Source organism: Ascaphus truei, chromosome 2 (assembly GCF_040206685.1).
Source record: "Ascaphus truei isolate aAscTru1 chromosome 2, aAscTru1.hap1, whole genome shotgun sequence".
Classification (NCBI taxonomy): Eukaryota; Metazoa; Chordata; class Amphibia; order Anura; family Ascaphidae; genus Ascaphus; species Ascaphus truei.
This window is the reverse complement of record NC_134484.1, coordinates 454543876-454570614: the sequence shown is the minus strand read 5'-3', so window position 1 is coordinate 454570614 and position 26739 is coordinate 454543876. Positions and strand designations below refer to the sequence as shown.

Sequence of the window (26739 nt, the reverse complement as noted above, 5' to 3'; positions counted from 1 at the left end):
TTCTGTTGCACCATGATCTCTATGTCCTGTCTTTGTCGTATATTCAATGTGTATTTGATGTATATTCAATGTGCATTGAATCAACAGAAGTGATGGTGTATTTATAATGGGCCACAAAAGGTAAAGTACTGTACAGTATACACCCACTTTTAACACCTGCAGCTCGTGTCCACAGCAGCCAAAAAATTCCAATAGGGACACAGTGCATAAAAGATGACACAAAAGGCATAGCCTCCCACACGCTGATCTCTATCTGAACGAGCACTTGAACAGATACTGTATTGTGCATTCTTCCATTTCCTTAAATGAATCAACCCCGATTCTACGGACGCAGGAACCTGCTTTCTTCTGAGGTGCCGACCACGAGAAAGCGAAAGTTGGATGCTGTTTCCAAGCCAAAGCCAAAGGTACCTAGAGAAAAGGTTCTGAAGGCTCCCAAGGCAACAAACCCTGGCCCTTATTAGGTGATAAAGGGAAGTACAGGAGCACAAATTTCCTCCAGGACATGCAAAGAAATACAAACACAGAAAAATAGTGCAACTCTGACAAATTTAAACAGATTATTAAACTCACGTATCCCACGTGGCAAACAGGCAGAATAGTTGTATAGGGTAACCAACTCTGAAGTCCTCCAGGTAGGTACTTCACACCGTCATAAATAAAAGCTCAGATGATCCATAGGGAAAATATAGGGAGGGAGATCCCACATGTAGAAGGAGAAAGCAAAATATAGTGTAAAATTACTTTAATCAATTTAAAACGCAAAGTTGTGCACTTACATAAGTAGCTTGGTAATGGGCATTCAGACCCCCCAGGGTCACAACACACAGGCAGGCAGGCATCACTCCCAAGAAAGCTTCAGATCTTGCCTCACGGCCATTAAGGCAGTAACTTCGGGTGAATTTTTAAGTCCACCAGCAGTGTATAAATCCCCCCAAAGTCCGTGTGCAGCACAAAGTCCGTCCTACGCTTTTTGACTGTCCGTCTTCCTCAGGGGCTAATCCTTATTAGGTGAAGAACAAAATGGCCTAGAATACACAAGGATCAACTTATTTGGATGGGCACCAGAAGTGCCCCTGCACCTACCGAAGCAGAATCGGATGTCCCAGACTTTTCACTGCCATCGCCCACCGCCACCGATTACAAAACATCTGCCCGCTCTGAACCTTTGTCCACTGATGCTCGTCCGGAAACCCCCAGTTCACCTGCTCTAGCACCCATCCACGCCGATGATCGTCCGGAAACCCCCAGCTCATCTGCTCCTGAACCCAGCAACGCCAATGTAAGTCCCAAAGCCCCCAGCTCACATCTTCCAGCACCCACCCAAGCAGATGTGCCCAGGTGACACCAGTACTCCTTGCACCAGATCCAGCTCTGTCACCCACATGCTGGATGTTTTCAGTGGTATCGAAATCACTAACAACTCAAAAGAGCAATACAGGGATCGAATGGAGGCCAAGATGGATCATCTTTTGGAGACCATGATGAATATGGATAGGGGCATGGGTGTTTGTCTGGATAAGATTGAGAGGAACATTGCGGGGCTCTATTCTTTGCTTGGAGTCCCTGCCCCTGTATGTCTGATGCAGGAGCAGGAGGCTGGCCTGGAAGCACCTTATTCTCCAAGCACACCACTGGCCCCCCACGCCCACCACCTGCATCTCCAGAATACATGTATACCCTTCTGTTGGAGAAGATGACAACCCCGGTAAGTGCTAGTCCCCGACAGGAGGAAAGCATCCTCCCTGACCATCTACCCCCAACCGCTGCCAGAGGCACACCCACTCAAGAACCCAGAATTGTACAGCTCCCAGACATCACCCTGAGGGACCTGCCCCAGAGCATCCGGGAGAAATACAAGATCAGATCTGGTGGTCTACCTCAGAAATATGCCCAGTTCATCTTTAAACACCACATCAGTTTTGAGCTATACAGCGAGTCGACCCAAAATGTCAATTATGAAGGCAATAAATACAAGAAGGCTCTTCCAACAAATTTAAGAACAATTATGAAGGAAGTGAAGTGCAATTCTAAAGCTACCAGTCTTCTTATGAAAACCGTGAGAGACAGCATCAATAGACTTTTGAAGCATACATGGGCTCTTCCACAGAAATGTGATGACACGCATATGCGTTTCCACAAGGTTCCAATTTGACATACACACATGCGCAGAAATGTGATGGCACACATGTGTTTCAACAAAGTTCCAATTTAACATAAACGCATGGGCGGATTATATATTTTACATTCGGAAGGAGAACAAAGTTGTATTTTTGTATTATTCGTTTTAACTTTATTATCCTGTATAAATAAAACATTTAATTTATTAAAAATACTTTTTGTTGTGTGTGTGTTCATATTTTAAATCTTCTACAGTTCGAGAATTTTTGTATCGCTAAAAGCTAAGGAGCCTCAGAAATAACTTATTACCGATGTACTGTACTGTATACAGTATGAACTCATATGTTTAATCTTCAAATTACAATTACACACACACACACACACACTTGAAATACTGTACTGCTGCGGCCAAGTTTATTCGAGCATTTGCCCGTTCTTGGCCGCAGCAGTAGCCTGGTGCGCGCCGGAGGGTGACGGGCGCGTGCCGAAGCAGCGGAAGAGCGCCCTCCGATCGGGGCGCTCTCCCTACCGCTGCCGGGTCCACCGGGTCCCCCGGAACCCCCTGCCGCCGTCCCCCACATCGCGGGACACCAGGGCTCCATCGGGGAGCCCTGGACGCGCGTGCAGGGGGCGCAGGCTCCCGAAATCTCCCGGCTTGCGGATCTGGCCGCACTGCGATTAAGTGTGTCGCCAGTGTACGGTAATAAAAGACAGGTTGAATTGCAATTAGATTTTTTAAGACAACAACTCGCGATTGTCCACTTCAGTTTATCAACGATATCGCAGACAACGCTAAAATGCAATTTTCTGCACTTGATCAAAACACTAGTAAACTCGCGTCTTAATGCAGGAAAACTTCAAGAAATCTCGAACCAACACGGAGTGTGCAAAGGAATACAATCCATGAAATGATCGGATAATGTCCACTGCATCTGTTCATACGATAAACAAGGAAAACATCCCAATATATCACAGGAAGTGGTAATATATTTATAAAAATAAACTTATGGAAGGCAAGCATGTACAGTAGGTCAGAATTAAAGACCTTAAATGACATTGCTGCTGTAAACTGGGCTTTTATTTCCAGTCTCTGTTTGTGTCTAATGGCCAGATTTGCTAAGCCATCTAAACAATTATGTTTAAATTACAATGGCCTACAATGGCCTACAATGGCCTACATGAATGTACTGTAGTATCACAGCCAACACTGTTTGCATGGCTCAGTCCTGTAAAACAAAATTTCATACGTGTTACATTGGAATAGTGTCTAAAAAATCTTTCTACATCTTGGTCATCATTCATCATTCATCTTTTTTCAAAGCACTGACAACAACTGAACAAAAAATCCTACATACAAATAAATGTACATAATATTTCTTGCCCCTATTCATATTTGCTTTTATAGGAGCAGGGGGAAATGATAATTGGTAGTGTAGACTGCTTTAATATAATACAGTTGGAAATATGTTTTGTTTGTTTTTTTTTCTATTTTTAGTCATACATACTGTGTCATAGAAAATGAGCATATTATTTTCACCAGATGTTTATAAATACTGCACATGTTTTCCAAGACATCATAATCCCAGTCTAATTCCTCTCTAGCATCCCTTATTCTATCTTGTTTATTACACAATCTTAAAATGGAAATATATTATTCATAGATATTTATCTCTTGAGAAAATGGTTAGTGAAAAGCATTATGTCATTCAATAATAAAGCTAAACACGTTTCCGTCTGCTTTTCTTATTTTTTAAGGTTACTATTCAAAAATGTATTTGTGTATAGTATGTTTTACATTTAAAGGAGCAGTTCCTCCTACTCGTTTTTTTTTTTAAAGTCCGCATTTTGTTTACAGGGTGGAAACCAGAGGCCAAATTCCAATGTTTTCAGCTCTGGGGACACCCCAGTACCTGAGATATTTACATGTTTCGTTACCATGTCTAAAGCTCCCTCAGTGGAAAGAAAATGGATGCCAAATGTGGGGCCAATAGAAGGCTGCAATGTCATCAGTTGTACAGAGGAAGTCAGACTTCCTGTTTTCGATGCTGCAGACCAACCTGCGGGAATCCGTGGTGCTTCCGCAGCACCAAAAACATTACATTTTGTGTCCCGGGAGGATTAACTCTGCGGTGGTCCATGCTTCTGAATGGGGCCCATGCAGCGTTCATCCTTCCGAGCCAGGCAGTTTGGCGGAGCTTCCTAGAGGTGCACCGCACACAGAAGCATTCTTCATAAGTGCCGTATCCCAGAGCAGCTCAGAAGGTGTACATATATGGATATCAACGTCATGAGGGATAATACAACATTTAACACTTTACAAACCCCTTGATGATGTAGATAACCGAATGTGGTCCTATAGTATTGCCCTTCATGTTGGAGATATCCATATTTGGGCATCAACATCATCAAGGGGCTTGACAGCTGCTTCTCACTGCTTCTTACTTTCAGGGCTGGTTGGGGAGAGACTGCTTCTCTCTTGGACACCTCTGTGCAGCTCCTTCAGGCTTTTTGGCTTCTGGTGGATGCGTCTGAAGGAAAATGCTGAGGAGCTCCCATTGTAACGATGAAAGGGTTAACCAGGCTCACTAATAAAGGTTATGCCCTGATCTGCATGTTGAGATCTTAGAGTGTCACCTCTTGGATCCAGATGCCAGAAATGCATTACTGTGACTGTGTGAAATTTATGCAACATTAAAGATTTATTTGTTCTCTTGCCTTTCCTGGGGTGCTGGGACCGGGAGATTTGTAGGCTGTAAGTTTCAGGGTGGGTTTGCGGGAGAAAGTCTTTACAGAAAGTGTCTATGGGATACCTCAAAAGTTGGATCCGGGAATCGAGTGAGATTCTCGGATACAGCCAAGCACATTGCTCTGGTCAGACTCTGATTCTGAAAACATTCTTACGACTCACCACCAGGATTCCTGCAGCAGCATCATCCAGACAAAGTAAATGGGCATGAAGGGGTTAATGTATACCTGCAACCATACACAGGGTCCCTAGTATAAAGAGGGGTCCCTAATATAGCGAGAGGTGCCCAGATACATGCCCAGGTACCCTGAACCTGGTATAGGGGTTCAGGGGGTGCTCCAGCTATTTGATAAAGCTGAGAGTGATTTTAAAAACATTTTTAAACCTACAGGCTATGAATATACAGATTTCCTTCTATTCACCATCAGCCCATTGAGAAAGTCGCCCTCTGGTGACGAAACGCGTCAGGGAATGATATCGCGCTATTACATCACTACGACGTTGCGCATGCGCACGAGGAGTCCGCATCGAGCGCGAGAATACATTGCGGCCATTCAAGTATTGGAGGCGATCTCTGGGACTCTTACAGACGTATTTTACAGGCAAAAAACACCTCTGGCCTCTTGTGAGCAGTTACATTTTCCATGCAGCCCTGAGGGAGCTTCTATCTGCTGATTTCTGCTACAGAGAAACCGGATGGTGGTGATTTATTCACAATTTGCTTGAACTATTTTTACTCCTGTGAGTGCATTTCCTCCCCCCTCTCCCTCCCCTTACTTTTTATTATTAAATGTACAATTTTACGCTATGGGGCATGCGCTCTCTCTTTTCTCCTCTAGGTACCCCTTGGATGTGGTTCATCCATTTTGAGAGCAGCCGGAGACCCCCATACCAGCACTAATTATCTAGCAACTTCATGGACTTTTTTAAAAGGACTGGTTGGACTTTTTACTTCTCTTTTCACATTTTGCACACATACACATTATATATATTTTTCTATTTTGTGATATTTACTGTGTTGTATGTTTTTATGTTATAATTGATTGTGCATATATTATATATATTTTTTTCACTTACATTTATATGAAACATAGTATAGTTCACTATTAGACTTTAGTCACTATTAGGGTTTATATTAACCAATACCTTGGTGCTACTACTTTTGTTCTTTATATACCGTATTTCCTCGATTCTACGATGCACTTTTTTTCCTATTTTCACATTGCTAAAATAGGTCTGCGTTTTAGAATCGATGTATTAAAAAAAAATCAGCTAGGGGGCGCTGCTGCAGATGCCGGCCGGGATATTCACAATGTGCATGAAAAGCACATGGCTGCGATCACCCCCCCTCACCTTGCCTTCCCATGAGGTGCACAGGGATCGAAATGCCTGCCAGGGCACATCAACATTGCCCTGAATCCCCGTGTGAAATGCAGGAAGTGCAGAGGTAGCTGTGTCTCTCTGTGTGTCTCTGGATGTGTTTCTGTATGTGTTTGTCTCTGTGTGTGTGTATGTGTTTGTCAGAGTATGTGTTTGTCTCTGTGTGTGTGTTTGTTACTGTGTGTGTGTGTGTGTGTGTGTGTGTGTGTGTGTGTGTGTGTGTGTGTGTGTGTGTGTGTGTCTCTGTATGTGTTTGTGTGTGTGCCTCTCTCTCTCTCTGTGTCAATCTCTGACTCTCTCTGTCTGAATGTGTGTGTGTGTGTGTGTGTGTGTGTGTGTGTGTATGTGTCTCTGTGTGTGTGTGTCTCTCCCTGTGTCTGTGTCTGTCTCTGCTATCAAAAGCAAGAGAGGAGATAGTTAGAACATGTTCTTTTAACTTTAAGGAAAGCAATGAGTACAGGAATAAAAAGGTACTTGGTAACATCATAAAAAGGGGCCACTAAATGTAAATAGCTAAAATCCGCCCCACACTGCCCCTGCCATATCTGTCTCTCTCTCTCTCTCTGGTCTGTGTGTTCTCCTCACCCCCCCCCAATCTCTCCCCCCCCCATGCTCTCCCCCCCCCCCCATTTTCTTTCCTTCCCCCCATTTTCTTTCCTCCCCCCATTCTCTTTCCTCCCCCATTCTCTTCCACCCCTTACCTCCCATTCTCTCTCCCCCCATTCTGCCTGTCGCTCCCCATTCTGTGTCTGCCTCTCTCCCCATTAGTTATTGAAGTGTCATGTGACCCTGCTAGTTAAAAAAAATAAACAAAAAAATTCTGCACATTTAATACAGTGAGACTTTTTTCCCCCAATTTTTTTTATTAAATCAAGGGTGCGTCTTAGAATTGATGGCGTCTTACAATCGAGGAAATAGGGTACAGAGGCGACCGGGCTAAACCTAATGCGGCTGCCCCCCGCATTTTAAAAATAGCGCGGGTGGCGCTCGGCAGTCTTCGGCCGAGAACCGGCCAGTTTTCCCGCGCCTCGGGTGCTTTCAAAAGTAAGCGCCATTAGCGCTTATCTATTGAAGCAGCCGCCGCGCTGGAAAATTAATTTTTAAGCGGAGAGCAGACCGGCGGCACTCCCGGCAAACGTTAGATTAAAAGCTGCCGCAGCAGTATATATATATATACTTATATAAAAATTCCACTATACTTACAGTAACCCAGTGGTTTCCAACCTTGTTTTTTTAAGTAACCCTAAATATATTTTGTGAAAGTCTGTGGAACCCCAGCACTAGCATGTTTGAGATCAGACATATTGTACATTCTAGTAATTTATTCTGTATTTGGTACAATTTTAATTCACCTGAAAAACACTGGTGGAAAAATGCTGCATTAACCCAGTTTGCATGTCAATCGGGTTTTTCGTTTACCCGGCCATTGCTTCTCTGTCCCAGGACATTACCAATAAACAGAGAATGCCGGGGAGTATACATCCCTTCTTAACCCACCGACAGAGATGTACTGTACCAAAACGTACAGCACAAAAAGAATGCACAAAACGTACAGCACAAAAAGAATTGGTGTCAATTCATGTTTGCAGCAAATATGAAGGTTTTGATTCTTATTTCAAGCTCACAGTGAAAATAATTCAACCTCTTCTAAAGATTCAACTTAGGAGTCTACTGTATTTACTGAGCCGTAGAGATATGCAGATTTTTCACAGACATTCAAATTTGCGGCGATTGTAGCATTTCCTCACAGACATGGATATTCACGGCTCAGTCTGCACATGCAAGTCAAATGTATAAACATTCTTCCGGGGATGTTATGACATTCGCAGAAAGGGAGATCATAGCAAAAATGACAGGGCTTTTAGGAGCTTCCTGCCCTCGTTTTTTATTTCCCTATCCACTAAATTGTGTTCAAAATATACAAAAAAGTTTGCGGCTCGAATATTAACACATTTGCCCTTCTCTGCTAAGCGGAGCCTACAGAACCTACAGAGAGAAATCAGGTTGATTCCTCTTGACCGACTAGCCAATTTAGCAAGTTAGTCCCATAGTCAATACGACAAGGCTTACAAACCTGCTATATTACAAATGTGCACATACTTTATAATTTGAGGTTTGATTTTGGGGGATTTGCTCCTTTATTAGTACCCGGTTAATCAGTCTCATTTAGGGTCCTTTGGGATGCCTTCGAGAGATTTCTATTGACATGCTTACATTTGCATATTGCATTCATAGTAGTGTTTTTCTAGATGTTTTTACAATTATGTTTTGTCTTTTTCTACATATTTGTCTAATAAATACGTTTTGTGATTTTTGTATACATCATCAAGTACCCCTTTGTGTGGAGATTTATTTTTGCTCCTTTAGCGGGTTGAATGGGTTTTTATTTTGTATGCCAGATATTTAATTTGACCTTACGCCTCTTACAATTATACAGTCAAAAACAGTTTATATAAAAATTCATGACAAAACTTGCATTATTTCAAATAGCATGTCTCTTCATTATAAAGAAACCGAGCCCATCTGAATGTAAATTGCGTAACAATCATTGTATTGTGTGTCTTTATTTATATAGCGCCAAAAGTGTACTCAGCGCTTCACAAAGAATACAGAACAGGGAATTATAATACAATAAGTGCAGCAAAATCAGACAATAGGAAAGGAAATCCCTGCCCCGAAGAGCTTACAATCTGAGGCCTGGGACATAGTGAATTAAATCAGTGCGGAGGCGCGCTGAGGCTCAGGGAAAGCGGTGCTTTCCCTGGCTTTACACAGCGCGCCGTCCGTGGGCGTGTCGGGGGCGGGTCTGGGGGCGGGCCAGTGACGTCACGTAGCTGGTTCGCCCTCATTGGGCGAACCGCTCACGTGACCGGCCCTGCGCTCCAGCGAGCGCCAAATTTGGAATCTTCCTCAGACACACGCTTCCCCAAGCGTGCGGACGCGTGCGCGAGCCCCTGCTAAAGCCGCCCTCATTGCGGCTGCAGAGGCTCTGTGCCGAGTGTGAGCACGGCTCAGCCTTGCTCACACCACTATGTCCCAGGCCTAAGAGATTGGTACAAGCATACCATTTTGTATTCTTTCTTCTTTCCCTGTATGTTGACTTTTCTTAGAAAAAAAGAATGAATAATTGTGCAACAAAAGGCAAAACAGGCTAAAGTTTTTAATGATGTAATGAGAAAAGCTGACATTCTAGTGTGTAATAAAGGTTTTAGTTACAGGTCGAAATATCAGTACTGTTTTTAATTAAAATTCGGAGCAAATATTGAGTTGCTGTCAAATCATCATTTTCATTCTTCTGTGTGCTGTAATATGAATAAAATGCATATCTTTCAGCCTTACTTGCTTTCCTTAGTAAAGTGAAGACTTTCATGTAATGATATCACTAATGGGCTGGGCATTTTTAGCTTTTTATGACAAAAGCCTTTCACTGTAACTAACTTGTAAAAAGTGCCAAACAAAAGCCTTGCATGCAAACTGACATTCAACTGAACAATGCATTAGAAAACACTTAAAAATAAGATGTCAAAGTCCTTATTGAAATGAAATTCCCTCAGCACCTGCCATTCTCTGTTATTCAAAACATTGACACAAAATATATATATATATATAGAGTCCTCCTCCTTACTTCAGGTAAGGGGGAACTGCTGGAATGCCCACCGGAGCTACACGCAGTGTCTGGAAGTGCGCATGCACAGAGATAGGTGTGGCGGCCATTTTGGGTAGCTTCGTACATGCGGCCGTGGGACTACAAGTCCCAGGATCCTCTGGGGGTAGGATATACCACATGGGGCTAGCCAAACCAATGGAGTCGTGCAGGCAGAAGGAAGGGGATATCCTCTGCGCGCGAGTCAGTCAGACAAACGGCGGCTAGACAACAGGTAGTGTCCAGGGAGCAGTGTCTCCTGGACTAGGCCTAGGCTTTGCCCTCTTGGGCCCCAGCTAGGCTCTAAGTCACCCCAGCAGAGTATTGCAGGGAAGACCCCAGATAGTGATTCTTCCCCTTAGTGCCTAGTAGGGCTGTTGCACCGGTGACTGGATGGCCACGCGGTTCCCTGCGTCCTGCGACCAGGCCACAAGATTCATAGACATTTCGGTGAGACCCTCATGCTGGAGCTCACCTCGTGAGCAGGATCAGGACCCTAAGGAGTGAGGGGATTGGTGTCGGAGGCTCCACGGCGTGGGACCTGACTGATCTTTATCCGACAGCTGCACCTGGGTACAGGAGTGCCCATGCACCAACGGTTCACAGGGGTAGCGCTACCTCAAACTTTGGGTGGGTTTCCTCGTGCAGACATCGGGTTTTCAGTGCCCAGGGCACCCTCAGTACTTTGGGGGTAATCACTCATGTTATTATATTGTTGTATTGTACTGTGTGTGTGATTTATGGTTATAGTGTGACAGTAAAGAAATTATATTATATTCAGTTGCATAGTGTTTATTGTGTCCTGTGAGGGGTTATCCCGCAAATGCAGGGATCCCTCACAGGTGGAGGCACTGCACGTAAGGAGAAAGATATCACCCCAAGTTCCCAGCGGCGGAGTATTAGGCCTCCTGTGAGCAAACAGGTATAGCAGCACGCATAGTTTCCCTTAGGCATAGGGAAATGGGGCACATATATAAAAGGCTTAGGTAGGTTTCCGTGCAAAGGCTCAGTTGTTACAGGGTTGCTAAACAACAATCTTAAGCACATCCTTCCCCCCTCTGTGATAAGCTACACACACACAGAGATACACACACACACACACACACACACACACACACACACAGAAACAAGGTATCACCATGCGGACCGCGCCCGCTGAGCCGACAGAGGAGAGCTGGGACAGGAATCCCATGTCTGGTGTCAGTGGGGGCCTGGAAGTTGCATCCAGCTGCTGGGCCTCCTTCCAAGCGCTGGGAGAAAGGCTGTCCAGAAGACCACATGGCACTGGAGGCTCCCCCAAGGTAAGGTGGGCAGGGGGGTTATTATGAGGGAGAGGACTGATGTGGGGTATTGTGAGGAAGTGGTGCTGGTATGGAGCTATTGAGGGAGAGGGGGGTTGGTGTGGGGGAAGGGGCCTGGTGTGGAGGTTACTGTGGGGGAGGGGATCAGGTGTGAGGCTATTGTGGGGAGTGTTTATAGATATCGACACATTGATATTTAATTAATAACCTTTATGATCTGCTAGAACCGTGTATGTTACGCCGGATACAGCTGACAGGGTATGTTTGTTTGATTAATATCTCTGTGGTACATTGTATACTGCAATTTGAAGATGGAGTGGGAATCGGTATGGTGAGGTGCAGGCACGCAATCATATGTATTCTTATAAATCTACAGATTAAGTGTTCCTTTTATCTAATGCTTCACTGGTGGTACCTCTCTCAGTAATTAACCATACTGTCTGTATTCTTCCTTACCATCTCCATTAACATTTTTTTTAACTGGGGGGAAAATTATGCAAATAACGTTTTTGGGACCATTTAAAAATTGCTTTACAAACTATAGTTATTGCAGCTACATGTGCATTGTATTCTGCAATGTGTATTTTTTCTATTAAGAGTTAGGACTGGCATAATGTTAACTTGTGAAGCACATGGTTACCATGGTGCTATTTGCATTGTTGCTTTCACATTATTGGCCCTGCAGTGTATCTTGCATAGGGGACTGAGGTTTAATCTTCATCTACTGTATACAACAGCCGATCTCTCTGAATCTGTTTTTTGACTCTATTGTCCAGGATTAACTTTATCACAGGGAGAAAAAGTGTTACAATTGTAATAGTGACATTTTCGAAGAAGGAAAACCCAATGTCAGTTCCTTGTAACCTTGAAGTACAGTAGTCACTGTTTGGTACAGAGATACTACAGTAGTTATACGGTACATAAACTGCAAGCTTTTAGATCTGTTTAGCATTTTTAAATCTATTTGTCTAGGTTCTCTAAGATTTGTTCAGTACAAATTTGTTCTGTAGGATGGGATTTCCTCATTAGTTTTTTTACCTGCTCGCTGGATGTTTTGAAACAAAATGTTAGTCTTAAAAACTGAGCCCAAAAACCTCAATTAAAATGGCTTGTAACCTATAATTTAGTGATATTAGTAGACTTTAGAGGACTTTATCAGAGAAGATTAAGTTAAGACCTCTCCACTGATAAGAACCTTTGTAGTTTCTGAGTTGTCACGTGAAAAATGTACTGTACAATGTGGGCCTTTTAAAATAAAAATTACAATAATATAAAAAATATATATTGTACAAAACTGATCTGTAATCTACTTGAAAGGATATCACAGTCACATTAAATTGACTTTTTTGGAGGAACTGGATCCTCACCGTATCTCATTCATTGTTGCAAGCTTTTCTTGAGCAATACAGTATTTGTTTGTCTTTGATCGCCCTCCTTTAATCTATCTCATCTCTGCTCTACTAGCTCTTCCAACATTGATTAGCATTTTCTCCCTTACCCCCTTGCACAACTGCCGCAGTTATCTTGTCTAGTAGAATTGCACCTCCTAATTAAATCAACATCTTCCATAGTAGTAGAATAAACACAGTGGGGAAAAAATCAATAGAGAAAGAAAGAAAGAAAGAAGGAACAGAAAAGTAAGTTATATATTATATACACTCTGGTAAAAACACTCATTCCTCCACTTGAAGTGATTTTTTTTCCAACAAACTACTGTTTTCTATACTCAATAAATAGGTATATACTGTATAATGCATCCATATATTGATCTCGTCTACTGTATATTATCTTATTCCATACTTCTCACATATTACATAAATTAAACTATTTCTTTAGTATTATCCTTAAGCAATTAGGGAGCTATTACAAGAGTCTAAAGTTCCCTTTTGCAGGGAAAGTTGAAAATGTTGCTATATCATAATGGGAATATAGTTTAAACCAAGCTTATCCATACTTTCAACTATTCTGTTTGACATCACACTATAATTAATGGACAACAATTGCTGCAACTGAGAGACTAGTCAAACTTCATGATCAGAGCACCTACAATTGTTCCAGTCACCAGTACACGGTCTACGACCTTTGGCCACGGCCAACTGGCTGCGATCGAAATGCCGCCAGCACTCTGCCGCCACTACAACTCATCACCAGGCAGGTTGCCACTGTACCCTTCACCGTACTTCGGCTGCCCGGCACTTCTAGTCGCATGACCACCCTGCCACTCCTAGTCCCATGGCCACTGCTCACGGGACATGGAGCGCCAGGTGGCCACAGTGCGATGAAGTATACAGTGGCAACCGGCCTGGTGATGAGTTGCAGTGTCGGTGTCCAAAGGTCTCATTCCAACCAGTACAGAACCTAAACACATGAAAAAACATGTGAGGTTGTGACATATCTGTGCACATCATTAGATGTATGAATAACTCTCTTTCTACTCATACACACACTGAGTCTATTTAGTGTTATTATTACTATATAATATATTTGCCTGAAGGATGAACTTTGAAAGTAGAAAAAGAGATTGTTATTTATTTTGGAAGAAATGTAACTTGGTGTTGTTCTTATTTTTTTTTAATGGAAATGCATCATTAAATAGTAAAATATTTATTTTATTTTATTTACATAAAAAATTATAACATCAACATATTTTTGGTAAATATAACTTATAGTTCAAGTAAACACACATAATTATGATGCCACTTTATTTCAGTTGATTGTGAATGTCACCATCAATGCTCTGAATAAAAAGTTAAAAACCACTAACGTTCCACTCATCCCACCAATTCCATAACCATACAGTAACCACCTAAAAAGAACCTTACATTTGGCATAGTGACAAACAAAAAAAATCGATTTAAATTTTTTTTTATATTAAATAAATGTTTTAAATTAAACTTGAAAAAAGTGCTTTTAATGCCCTGTGGTATTGTACGGCATCACCATGTGATAATAGTCAGTGAAAAAAGCCCAAACTATCTTGTTAAAATATACCAACAAAAATATATTTTCAACTTCAAATGTACTGATGTATACTTCCTCACTCATGAAATTAGCTACATTGGTAGTGCGCAGAAAAGACATACCTGGCAGAGTATCATTCCAAATGTCAGATTCATATCTTTGGATTTTCTCCAAGCAAGCTTCTTCCTCCTTTTTAATAATACAGTATGGGTGCATTGCTGCAGTCTGAAAATAAACAAATGCTCAACATGAGGTCACATACTGGATGGATACATTATGTTTATGTCACAGCATTTTTATTTGGTTGTACAGATGTTGTGGTAATGTATTGTGTGATATTCTGCATTCATTTTGCCATTTAATTTGATAGAAACTCTGTGATCTTCTGTGTTACGATGGGATATGGTATGGTATATAGGTGACTGGGTGAACCATGTAGTAGTACAGTACACTAAATCATTTAGTAAAAACATTTTTTTATATTTGAAGTCAAACACAGGATATTTTTATATCAGAATGGAACCTGAAAGACAAATTAATTCAGATGCACATCGTATTACTCTTTCTAAAATGATAAAGTATATGCATTTATCTTGCTTACCTATGTAGTGCCCTGTATAATATATACATAACCAAAGATCTCCTAAAGATCACAAATTTCCCATTTACTTCAATAGAGAGAAAGGGTCCACAACTCTCATTAAATGATATCCAATTTATCCATTTCAGGAACAGCTTAACCAATAGGAACCCAGCTCACTGAGTGGTTCACGGTGTGTCTGGAGTATGTTACCCATTGTATAAAGATCAAAAGAGAATGTGGTTGTCTCTCTATCTCTCTATCCCTGCTGCATATAAGGACTTAGCACATCAGGAGTCCAATGTACAGTACCAGTGTACAGTACCAGTGTACCAGAGCAGTGAGCATTAATCATAGGATAAATCACCAAAGCTTCCACAGGTTTATTAGTATTAATGAGTATTATTATTATTATCTTTTATTTGTATGGCACCAACATATTCCACAGTGCAGTATAATGTGGAAGGAAGAACAATAACATTGAATAACAAAAACTGCAGCCAATGATATGGCACCCTATTATGTAGTAAGCCATTAAATGGTGTGATCTGGCATGCAAAACACAATTTAGTAACTGCTATTGTATTGAATTTCAAATCACGTAACCACGTTAAAACCCACACTAGCGGAAATGTTTATCATACAATAATGGGCGCAATAATGTTTGCAACATCTGCACATACTACATAAAGTTAGACAAACTGAGACAATAGAAAGATGGTTCTGCTCTAAAGAGATTATAATAGAAAATAGTATGAAGTGGAGACACAAGGAACAGTGTATGGGTGTATGTGTGTGTTGGTGGGAGAGGATCTTTCAAATGCATGTATATTAGCCGAGAGTCTGATTGTGCGTGGGAGTGAACTCCAGAGTTGGGGTGCAGCATATCAGAAGTCTTGAAAGTTTGAGTGAGGAGAAGTAATAAGAGAGCTGGAGGGATGTGTAGATCATGAGCTGAGCTTTGATTGCATATTGAGAGTTCTTTGAAATTAGGTCAGAGGAATTGTGTTTGTGTGCGTCTTGAATTTGAGTCGGCGGAATATGAGTGATTAAACTAAGCTGGTACAGTATGAAAAATTATTTATGAAAAGACTGAAGTTTGTGGTCGGGATATTTTTCAAATACAGTACATTGACATGGTTTATACTGTACCTTTGAATTTAACTCTACAACACTTAGACATGAAGAGCCTTGAATTGTGTTTGTGTGCGTCTTGAATTTGAGTCGGCGGGATATGAGTGATTAAACTAAGCTGGTACAGTATGAAAAATTATTTATGAAAAGACTGAAGTTTGTGGTCGGGATATTTTTCACATACAGTACATTGACATGGTTTATACTGTACCTTTGAATTTAACTCTACAACACTTAGACATGAAGAGCCTTACACATACATTATTGTATATTAGTGTATTCAGGGAACCCAAGACTTATAACATTTAATATCTCTTTGCATGATTACACTAAGCTGGTATGAGCATTTCTAATGCATAGTCTAATGTTTATTGCATTTAATGCAAATATTAATGTACATTTTGAGGTATTTTGGTAGTATAATTATGCTAGAGGGTAATTTGGTCTTATCAACGATTTGCACCTTTTACATATATGAACAGCATTGTCAATTTGGGGCCTTTATTGGCCAAAAATATTAATCATTTATAATATTATAATAGTATTAATTTCAGTGAATGGATTCGCTTTTTTCATATATTTATGACATCATATCTCAGTCACCATCTCTCCCTAGATAAGAGGATACAACCATACCATTACATATATTCTATGAAGCAGTGTACTGTAGCACCTGTCTACCACACTGGATGAGAAAAGAGAACCACACACTGTCATCTATTGTAATAGAAGCACTTCTCTCAAAGTGCCAAGTACAACAGGGAGAGAAACTACTCCCCCCTTCTCCCTCATAGAAGTTGCCTCCAAGGAGTCATGACAGGATTACTGGACATTCGTAATTTTACTTTCATTCACAAATTTTATATTTTTATACAGTAGGCCATTCTTTCAAGTTTGGTTAAACAAAACTTGCAAAAATTATGCAATGTTCACCATCCACACACCTCCACCATCCACACACACACACACAAAAACAATGTGCTTTATTTTACTGATTTGCTTCTAGATATTGTATTATGTCTTTATTTATATGGCGCCATTAATGTACATAGCGCTTCACGGCAGTAATACACGTGACAATCATATAAATAGCAAATAATATAACTGTAGCCATGTGTAAAATTGGTGTACATATCTCTTTCTCATGCTGGCAGTAAACCTGGTAAGTATGCAGGATTGCCAGTAGTCATCATGGAGGTTTGCCCTCACACCCTGGTGAGGTGTCATATGTCCCATAGGAAGTGACAACATGCTGTGTGTCCACGGTTAGTGACATCAGAGATGTGCCTGTTCCTAGGTGATATAAGACACAGCACTGTCTAAAGTTAGTTCAGTTGAGTTGGTGTTGTGACTCTGTTCAGGAGAGTCATGTGGAGGTCTGCAAAAATGTTGCAGAGGCTGATGCAAGAGCTGTGAATGTGTGCAGCTCTGAGCAGAGAGACAGAGAGAAGCTGGTGAATCTTCCTTAGGGGAGAGGTGGAAGCAACTCCATTAGAAAAGGAGGAACCTTTCAAAGGGAAGCACTAATGACTATGAGTGGCTAAGCTGATAGCTGTGAGGGGCAGCTGGCCCACATCACTATGCCAATAAAGATGACCTTTTTCAAGTATACCCTCGTGTGTAAGTGTGGAGTGATTACGCTGGGGGCTGCACCACAGAGGAGTTCCTCACCAGGACCATCCACAAGTGGTGCACCACCAGACATCACACTGTAATGGGGACTGGTTAGACCACAGGGGCCAATATGAGATTGGGTGGGTCAGGCCAGTCCAGAAAACCCGTTACATAACTAACACATAAAGGGGAGAAGTTCTTCAGCTATAGCAGTAACATTTTGGAAAGGCTCCAAAGAGCTTACAGTCTAGAACATCCAAATAAAGTATACAAAAAATGGGTCAGACAGCACATCTATCTTCAGTGATTTAAACTTGTAAAATGTATTGAAAGGTGCACAGGACTATGGGACCCCGCTAGAGTTCCAGACACAATGATTTGAATATATTTTGAGACCCAGCCCTAAAAAAATAAAAGAATGCAAGTATTTAAATTCATCATACCGTTCATTGTTGCTTGAAGCATAATTCAAAAGAATATCTCTTTCCAAACAATAGGTACAATAGATGGTTTATGGACATTTGGAGATTTTTTACTCTTCAACCAAGAAGAGTGCTCAATCTGTGCTGTTTTTTTTGCTGTGTATTTCATATATGATTGTATCTACTTCTCTGAAGCCATTTTTAACGACAGTCAGAATTTTGTGCCTTGCATAATATGCAGCATTATACAGTACTCCAGTTCTATTGTGCTGTGCCTTTTCTATTAATACATTGCTGAAATATAACTTTTTTTTTTAGAGTCATTCTGTTTGTGGCTGTTGTTTGTAAAGAGATATTCTTTTGAACTAGGCTTCAATCATCAATACATGATATAATGAATTTAAATATTTGCCTTCTTGGATTTTTTTGAGTGCCGGGACTCAAAATATATTCTTCCAATATATTCACAGATGTTATTTTAACATATTAACTTTCACAAATAGCCTTATTTCCTGACAAGTGTAGATTCTGATGTCTTAAAAAAGAGGGAGGGTGTTACAGACAAATTATTTGAAAGGCAATTACTTGCAGTTATAAAAAGAATAGGCATTTATAAAAAGAATTACAAATAGTAAACAAGGCTTGGATAATTCCTCCTATTATTAAAGATTAATTTAGGGAATTCCAGTTAAGATAATATGATGGCATTTTATCTTCCCCTGTTCTTACAGAATAAGTCACAAATACTATACAGTAAATATAAAGTTTCTGAATATGTTAAGGATAAAAATGCATGCTATTCCAGCAAAAGTAGCAAAAAACGTAACGGGAAGAGCATCATAATTTAATCTGCTGTACCATGTTACTACTATTAACACAAGTGGAAATACAATAACAATATGTGGAAAGAAAATTGACCATGAGCATATCCTCTAGACATAGGGTGGCCAACCTGTGGCCTGCAGGCCCTAATGGTATTTGGAATGACCTGCGTCCATCACCCATCCCTCATCCCCCATCACCAATGTACTATCCCCTCCCCCCTCCCCTGCTGGTGCAACCGGTCTGCGTCGGAAGTTGGGCCCAACTTCCACATCCATCAGTGGGACACCAGCTGACCTCTACCAGGGTATCGGAGGCCTCCCCGCCGCCCCAAAGTAAAATTACTGGTGGGAGGGGTATTGAGTGAAAGAGGGGGGAATTGAGTGAGGTTTTGAGTGAGACAGGTGGAGTGGAAACTGAGTGAGAAAAGAGGAGAGGAGGGAAATTGAGTGGGAGGCGATTGAGTGTGAGGAAGGCAGGGAAATGAGTGAGAGGGGAAGAGGGGAGGCAATAGGACTATGGCCTATCAAAAAAATGATGCCCATTTATTGACACCCCTGAAAGAAACAGTGACCACCCCATCTCTAGAAGTTATAAGAGGGTTATAAAGATTTTTTTTCATTGAGTCAATCTAAATACAAATTTAAGAAGAATACATAGGTTAGATAAATAATGACAAAATGTTTAAAATATTTTTTTAATTCTCTTACATAGCACTGACAATGTAGCCAGAGTTATAAATACTGTAGAATTTTGCAGACACACTAAGTCTCTGCTCTGTAAAAAGCCCAATGTAATTATGTGACTTTTCCAATGTCACAAAGAAAGCTGACGCTGGGATGAGAACCAGGTTCGTCCATTTGAAAAGCAATGTTCTTACCATTGACCTAAAGATGTAACAAACATTATTTCTCAACATACAGATTTAGCGTCCGTTATCCGAGCATTTCACGATTTGTATTCCTGCTGCATGATTTATTCAAACTTTCCCGCATTAAAAAGTGTTTTTACTAGTGTTGGCGCTGGCACATTGCTGGATTGGGATAGGTTTGACTGGTGTGATTGGCGGCATTCACAGCAGCATTCACGGAAGAATAACGAGTGAATGCCGCCTGGAATACAGCAGAGTTCAAGAAAACGGCTCTGTGAAAAATGTTCGGATAAAGGCCGCTGCATCTGTAATTAACTGCACGGTAGCAGTACAACATGCCAGCAGATCCAAAAACGTGTGCTACTACTGGATACATCTCTACTCCTTCAGCCTGCTTGATTTCAAGATTCAGCTCATAACAAATACAAATATACTGCAGCCCATATTACTGACAATGCAAAAATATGTGGTGAATCAATTTTAACATGTGCCAGAAAACACTAAATTAGTGGGCTGTGTGGTGGAACGTGTCTTATGGCATAGCACTGCTTAGTAAATATGGTCCTCAATATCTGTGAAGCTGTATTTTTCATCATATACCAATCTGTAAATGAGTAAATAAAAAAAAAACATTATTCACCAAACTAAGTACAGTATGTACCTGCTATACAATTGTGTGTCCCAAACTGGGTCAGTCAGGAATGAAAAAGAGGCAGCCACAGCAGTTGAGACACAGTGGAGATATATAGTAGGACTCAAGGAGTAGCTCAGTGGTCACTGCCTTTTGAAATCCCAGTGACAGCTCACTTTGTGACCTTGGATAGGTAACTCAATCTCCCTGTGCTCCAGGGACCATGTTGCACACACTGTCAGCACTATATAAGAGATCAAATATTAATATTATAGTCCCACTCAGAAAAACTGTGTTAGCCTTACTTAAAAAAGAGGTCCTAGTCAACTAGAGGCTGAGAACATTATGGCTCTATATGATCATCTATAACCAGACGTCAAGCAAATAACAAGCAGGTATTACAGAATAATTTTCTCTACTTAAACTGCTTTCATTGCTACTGTATCTGTCCTCTGGGTCTTTCCAGCCGCCTGTGACAATGGGGGAGGGAATGTTGCAGTATTCATTTTGTAGCTGTCTTTCCAAAGTACTACTAATCCTGCAATAACATACTAGGGACTATATACTTTCATTGTGAGAGGACAACATAACAAAGCTCTGTGAGTATTTATAAAAAAAAAGCAAGACCACTCTGTGATTAATGCAGTGAAGAGGTAGAATTTGTTCACAATCACAAACATTTTCCAATGTGTGTGTGGTTTGTGATGATAAAAAATATGTAAGCTATTTCTGCTATTAATATCTGTTGTTTTGTTGTTTGCTCTGTTTTCTCTGCATTCTCCCAGATTTGTGGTAAAAGTGGTCTGGGAGACTTCAAAAGTGTTTAATTAGTACTGTATGTTTCATCCAAATCCAGATTTTGGTCTATGGAGTACAACATCTTCGCAAACTACGAATAGGAAATACAAATAGCCTCACTCAGGAAAGGTGTTATATCAAATATTTTTTGCCTTATGTATAGTTAATATGTATTAATCATCTATTATACTGGTCCATTTGAGGTGTTTATGCAGTGTCTAATAGGTTTATATGAAGTTATATTTAATTAATTGATGTATGGTGAATTTTTATTTCATTATACATGTATTGTTTATGTTTTTTTATATTTTCTGTATATATATTATTGACAATTGGTATTTGTATAAATGAGTCTAAATGTTATTATATGCATTCCTATGTTATTTTAGTGTTTCCTTACCTGATAGTCCTATTTAATTGATGACGTGTGGACTATTTGTTTATGGATTTCTTAGTTGCATAGTTTATATTCTTGAACATATTTTTATTTATTTAGTGTGTTCCTAATTTTCCTTATGTCCAGCCTTCTGTGGTCCTATCTTAGTTGTTATTTCCTATTTCTTCCTGTTTTGCCTCTTATTATTATTAATTAGTATTGTTGAGCCAGTAATTAATATTTTACAATATTTCCTTATGGGGCCCTTAGTCTTCGTTTGTAATTAATAGGTTAATCCACTTGCTTTTGTCTTTCACGGGTTGCTTAGCAACCAATCGGCTTTAAATACCAGGAACTTTGTCCATTCAGTATCAGCCCTTTGAAAAAGTCGCCTTCTGGTGACGAAACACGTCAGGGAATCCTATTTGCGCAATTACGTCATCACGACGCTGCGTATGCGCACGAGGCAGCTTTGGAGCTCACGATTGATCCGGCAGCCATTGAAAGTGAAGGAGGCGTTTTTTTTATATACATGGACTGAATTCTCTCGGCGAATTACACCACGGTCCTCCTGTATCATCTCCATACAGCCCTGAGGGAGCCAAGAACTGTGGACGTTTACAGTACAGAACCGGATGGTGGTGAATTATTCACACAATGTTTTAATTGATTTTACTCCTGTGAGTGTTATTCTCCCCCCTGCCCCCTCTTTCCCTTCCCTTTTTATTATTAAATCAACAGTATTATGCTATGGGGCGTGTGCTCTCTCTTCGTTTTCTTTTTTAGGTAATTTTGGATGTGGTTCATCCTTATTGAGAGCAGCCGAAGACCCCCCACACCAGCATTAATTATCCACATGTTCATGGACTGATTTAAGAAGGACTGGTTGGACTCGTTTCCTTTATGTTTTTTGCACTTTTCACATATTTTATGTATATGTTGTGACGTTTTGTGTGATACATTTGTATTTAATAACTTACTGTATATGTTGTTTATAAGTAATTACACTTTACACTTTTATATTTAAGTTCACTATATTCTATTAACACTTTAGTCACTATTTTAGTTTATTACTATTAATACTGTGGCGCTACAATTTTTGTTTTTTTATGTATTATTATTAATACATTAATAATAATATGGGTTACAAAACAATAGAAAAATAGCAAATGTTCTAAATACTGCAAGATTCTATAGAAAACAATGATAATATGATCTCCTTAATGCACACAGTACTGTATTTTTTTGTGTCCAATATTCTATTACAGTATTGGAGGCACATTGGGTCAAAATGTGTCACAGGCTTTACAGTTGTGACTTGATTTGAACTGCTTTTAAGCCATATCATTTAATATTGCATACATTGTTTAAAATTACAGTTATTTTTCAGGCACTTAGATGCTGTCTCTTTTTTTAAGGCGATTTAGTCAAATTGTATTACATTGTGACAAGGGAAAATCATATACTGTACATGTGCAAAATATGTAATTGATTTATTCTGATGTACTGTGCTTAAAGAGGCAATCCAAGCTGCAGTTTTTGTTTGTTTTAATATATGCAGCCTTTGATTACCTTTATTGAAAACGAATTACCTACGTTGACAGTCGAATCGTTCTTGTGTAATTGATCAGCAAAGTTCTTCACTAAATGTTTCTATTAAGCCTTCAGCCAGTGTAACTCAGAAGCTACAATGTATATTTATATTACTAAGGTAACATTATCTATAGTTATAATTTGCAGCTCGAACTGATGGAAACATTGGCAACAAATGATCACAAAAAGGAAAGGGTTGCAAAGATCTTGCACTTCTGGAGAAGTGTGTTAAGACCTGCTTTAGAAATCAAACGAGGATCAGTATATTGTAACTCATTAAAAATGGTATTGCCTTGAATAAAAAATAATAATTGTAAGTACAGTATTATCTAAAAGACAAAGAGGGACAGCGCGGGCTCCATAGTGTAAATATTTAAGGCTTTATTAATCACAAGTTAAAATCAGTTCACTCACAGCATTGAGGTAGGACATGCGCATTGAACAAGAACACCAGTCATCCTTGGTATCTCCGTCAGTCAGGAACTGAAGTCTTGTGGCTGCATAAGTGTAAGTTTCTTCCTACAGCTGGGCACCTTCATGATGTGCGTCCACTCAACGGCCCCCCAGCTGAAGCGGCACACGATTACTTGGTTCCGCAGCACAAAAGTTCCCATCCGATTCAACAGAAGCTCAGTGAGCTGGATGCTTAGTGTTGCCAATAGTATTATCTAATATTAAAGAACTGATTTATTAAAAAAAAAAAAAAAAATGTAGGCTATTGCATGGCATGGCGTCTTTAAAAGATATCTTATTACAGTGATGGGGTAGTGTTTAAAACTCAATTTCATTATATTATCAAATAACAGTAAATACTGTATCATTATCAACAGTTTGACTTGTTTTACTAACTCCTACTGTATATGAATAAAGAGATAGACAATCAATAATGACAAGCTCATTATCTTATTTATTTAGTACTAGTTTATTTTAATTATTTGACCACTCCAGTTTTGAACCATTTGCCAAAAACTTAAATTAGCATTCGCTGCATTTTTACTTTGGAAAGGTACAAATACTAAAAAAGAAAGACCTCTTAAAAAATTACACATTTGGTCCCAATGCCAATTGCTAATAGACATAAAATGCAGCTAATAACGCAGGTCTTATCAGATGACAAAACATAATGTGATGTTTAGTTGGTGCATAACCCATTGAACAAATAAACGGAGGTCAAATGTTGAAGTGACTTTTCTCTATCTTTTTGTCGTCTCTTTGCTGACGTTTGTAACCCTTCAGGGATGTTTATTCCATGTTATTATAAATGTACAGTATAGAGGATATTTGTTACATAATGTTAATTAAAATGGCACTGCTTCAAAAGCTACATTTTAAATGGTGGCAGATGGCTTATACTCTACAGTCTTTAATATCTAACAGTTTCCTTTTTCCCAGCTCTGCTGTTAGAATGGAACATAATTAGCCTCTGTTCACAAAATTACAGAGCTTGCATATCCGTATCTAGACTCTCATTTATTTTAAAGACATAGCTATTAGTTATCATTATTAGTATAGCTGGGGAGAAAAAACAACGTACCTAACCTCAGATTCATTTAGAATTGCATCAAACGTACCTGCCAATCATTCTACTGATCTGCTTTGGATGGATCCAATTTAATATAAATATAATGTTTAAAAGATTATTTTTGTACACATATTTGCACAAAATTTCATTTTAAAGTATTTCTGTGAATCGTTTATGTTTCTGGGCAAATCCGAGAGTGTGAAAATCAGAACCTAATACAGCCTTACTTTTAAAATACCAAATACAAAAGCATAATTTTTAGAACCAAAACCCAATCCCAAACATTATTTAGAACCTCAAAACAAAACCAGAACACCAGACAGTGTCCATCTCTACTGTAAGTGTTTCTCACCATTACTTTTTTAGACAAATATTTTATGTGAACAATATTTAGAACTAAAACAAAAGTATGAATGAAAGTGCCCACCCTTTGCAAAATACTTCTTAGTAAAAAGCAGTATATTGTTTTCTGCTCCTGGCATTTCTGATATAATTGTATTTGTTTTGCTTATTCACCACCAGCCAAGTCACCACCTACAGTACAGTGTAATTTACAAAGAGATAGAACCTGGTGCATGCTTATACAATACAGGTATAAGAGCACTAATCATTGGACATGCAGTAAACATTAGGCTAAAGAAAGCTCGGCACCAAAGAGCTTATAATAAATAATCTTTATGTGCCAAAGACTGAGGTGGGCTCCTTATAAACTGGTTAGGTGCTGATAAACTGGTTATGGCTCTGAGTGTAAAACTAAGATTGTACAAGATAGAAAAAGGCATTTATTTGTATATTAGTGTTATGATATAAACAATGTTTCTGTCACAAACTTTTTTATGGCCATTCAGTACCTATCCTGGTATGATATCCTTGCTCCTCATCTAAATACTACCCACGAAGAGAACCACAATAATGAATTTCTTCTTACATTAGTTGGAACTATTGTAGGTTAAAAATAATGTTTGAGGTACAGGGGGGTGGGAGGTAAAGTGAGTTATAACTAAGATTGCATTAGGATAAATGAACACAGACTTAATTTCCTCAGAAGCCTCTGTTTCGTGTACAACTGTCTTTTAAATTAGATTGCATTTGCAGAGACTTGCTATGGGGTGGGATTTATGAAGGTGAACAGCAGTGACAAAAACAGCATGAGAACCAAAATAATAATGAGATTAAACCAGGCTTTTTAGAAGGCTAAAAATGTATTTTCGAATTCGTGGTCCCAGTTATATTTATTGTGATAGAGAGTGATGGAGAGAAATGCATGCGGCCTGCAGTGCAGCTCACTGTTGTTTCCTTCATTTCAAAGAATCCTGCAGAGTGCGGCTCGGTTTGAGAGGAATGTTATATGTGTACTGTAATATGTGTTGTCTTTCGGTGCACTGCCATCTGTTTATAACAGAAAGAGAATTCGGTGCACCACAAGTCCTTTCCCAGTAATGATGAGAATTTATCATTAAACTGATTACCGTGCTACTTGCTCAAACAGAGGGGTGGCCAACTCCAGTCCTCAAGGGCCACCAGCAGGTCAGGTTTTCAGGATATCCCTGCTTCAACACAGGTGGCTCAATCAGTCGCTCAATATATCTACCCATTGCTGATAAAGGCTTTCACGATTATTATTATTATTTTGATGCTTACTTTTACGTGTTGCTTCCTGAGCTGATTCAATCTTTGTGTCTTGAGCTCCTTTTGTTAAAAAAAACTACATTCTTTTGATTGCTTGATAACTTGAAGTAATCGTTTTCTGTATGACTTTATCAGTCTCTCACATCGTTGTGGAGGAATTTTGGCACACTCTTCTTTACAACGTTGCTTCAGTTCATTGAGGTTTGTGAGCATTTGTTTATGCACAGCTCTCTTAAGGTCCTGCCACAGCATTTCAATTGGGTTGAGGTCTAGACTTTGACTGGGCCATTGCAACACCTTGATTCTTTTATTTTTCAGCCATTCTGTTGTAAAATTGCTGGTGTGCTTGGGATCATTGTCCTGTTGCATGACCCAATTTTGGCAAAGCTTTAGCTGTCAGACAGATGGCCTAACATTTGACTCTAGAATACTGTACTTTGGTATACAGAGGAGTTCATGGTCGACTCAATGACTGCAAGGTTCGCAGGTTCTGTGGCTGCTAAACAAGCCCAAATCATCACACTCCACCACCGTGCTTGACAGTTGGTATGAGGTGTTTGTGCTGATATGCTGTGTTTGGTTTTCGCCAAACGTG

General features: G+C 39.8%; 1 protein-coding gene across 5 annotated transcripts in view; it reads right to left on the bottom strand.

Moving 5' to 3' along the window:
• The window catches only part of ADCYAP1R1 (ADCYAP receptor type I), a 373008-nt gene that overhangs the window by 213475 nt on the left and 132794 nt on the right, over positions 1-26739 (bottom strand). For all 5 annotated transcript variants that reach the window (XM_075587966.1, XM_075587968.1, XM_075587967.1 and 2 more), the window contains one exon: positions 14275-14377. In XM_075587966.1, the coding sequence (XP_075444081.1) occupies positions 14275-14377 (103 nt within the window). The remainder of the gene's footprint in view (positions 1-14274; positions 14378-26739) is intronic.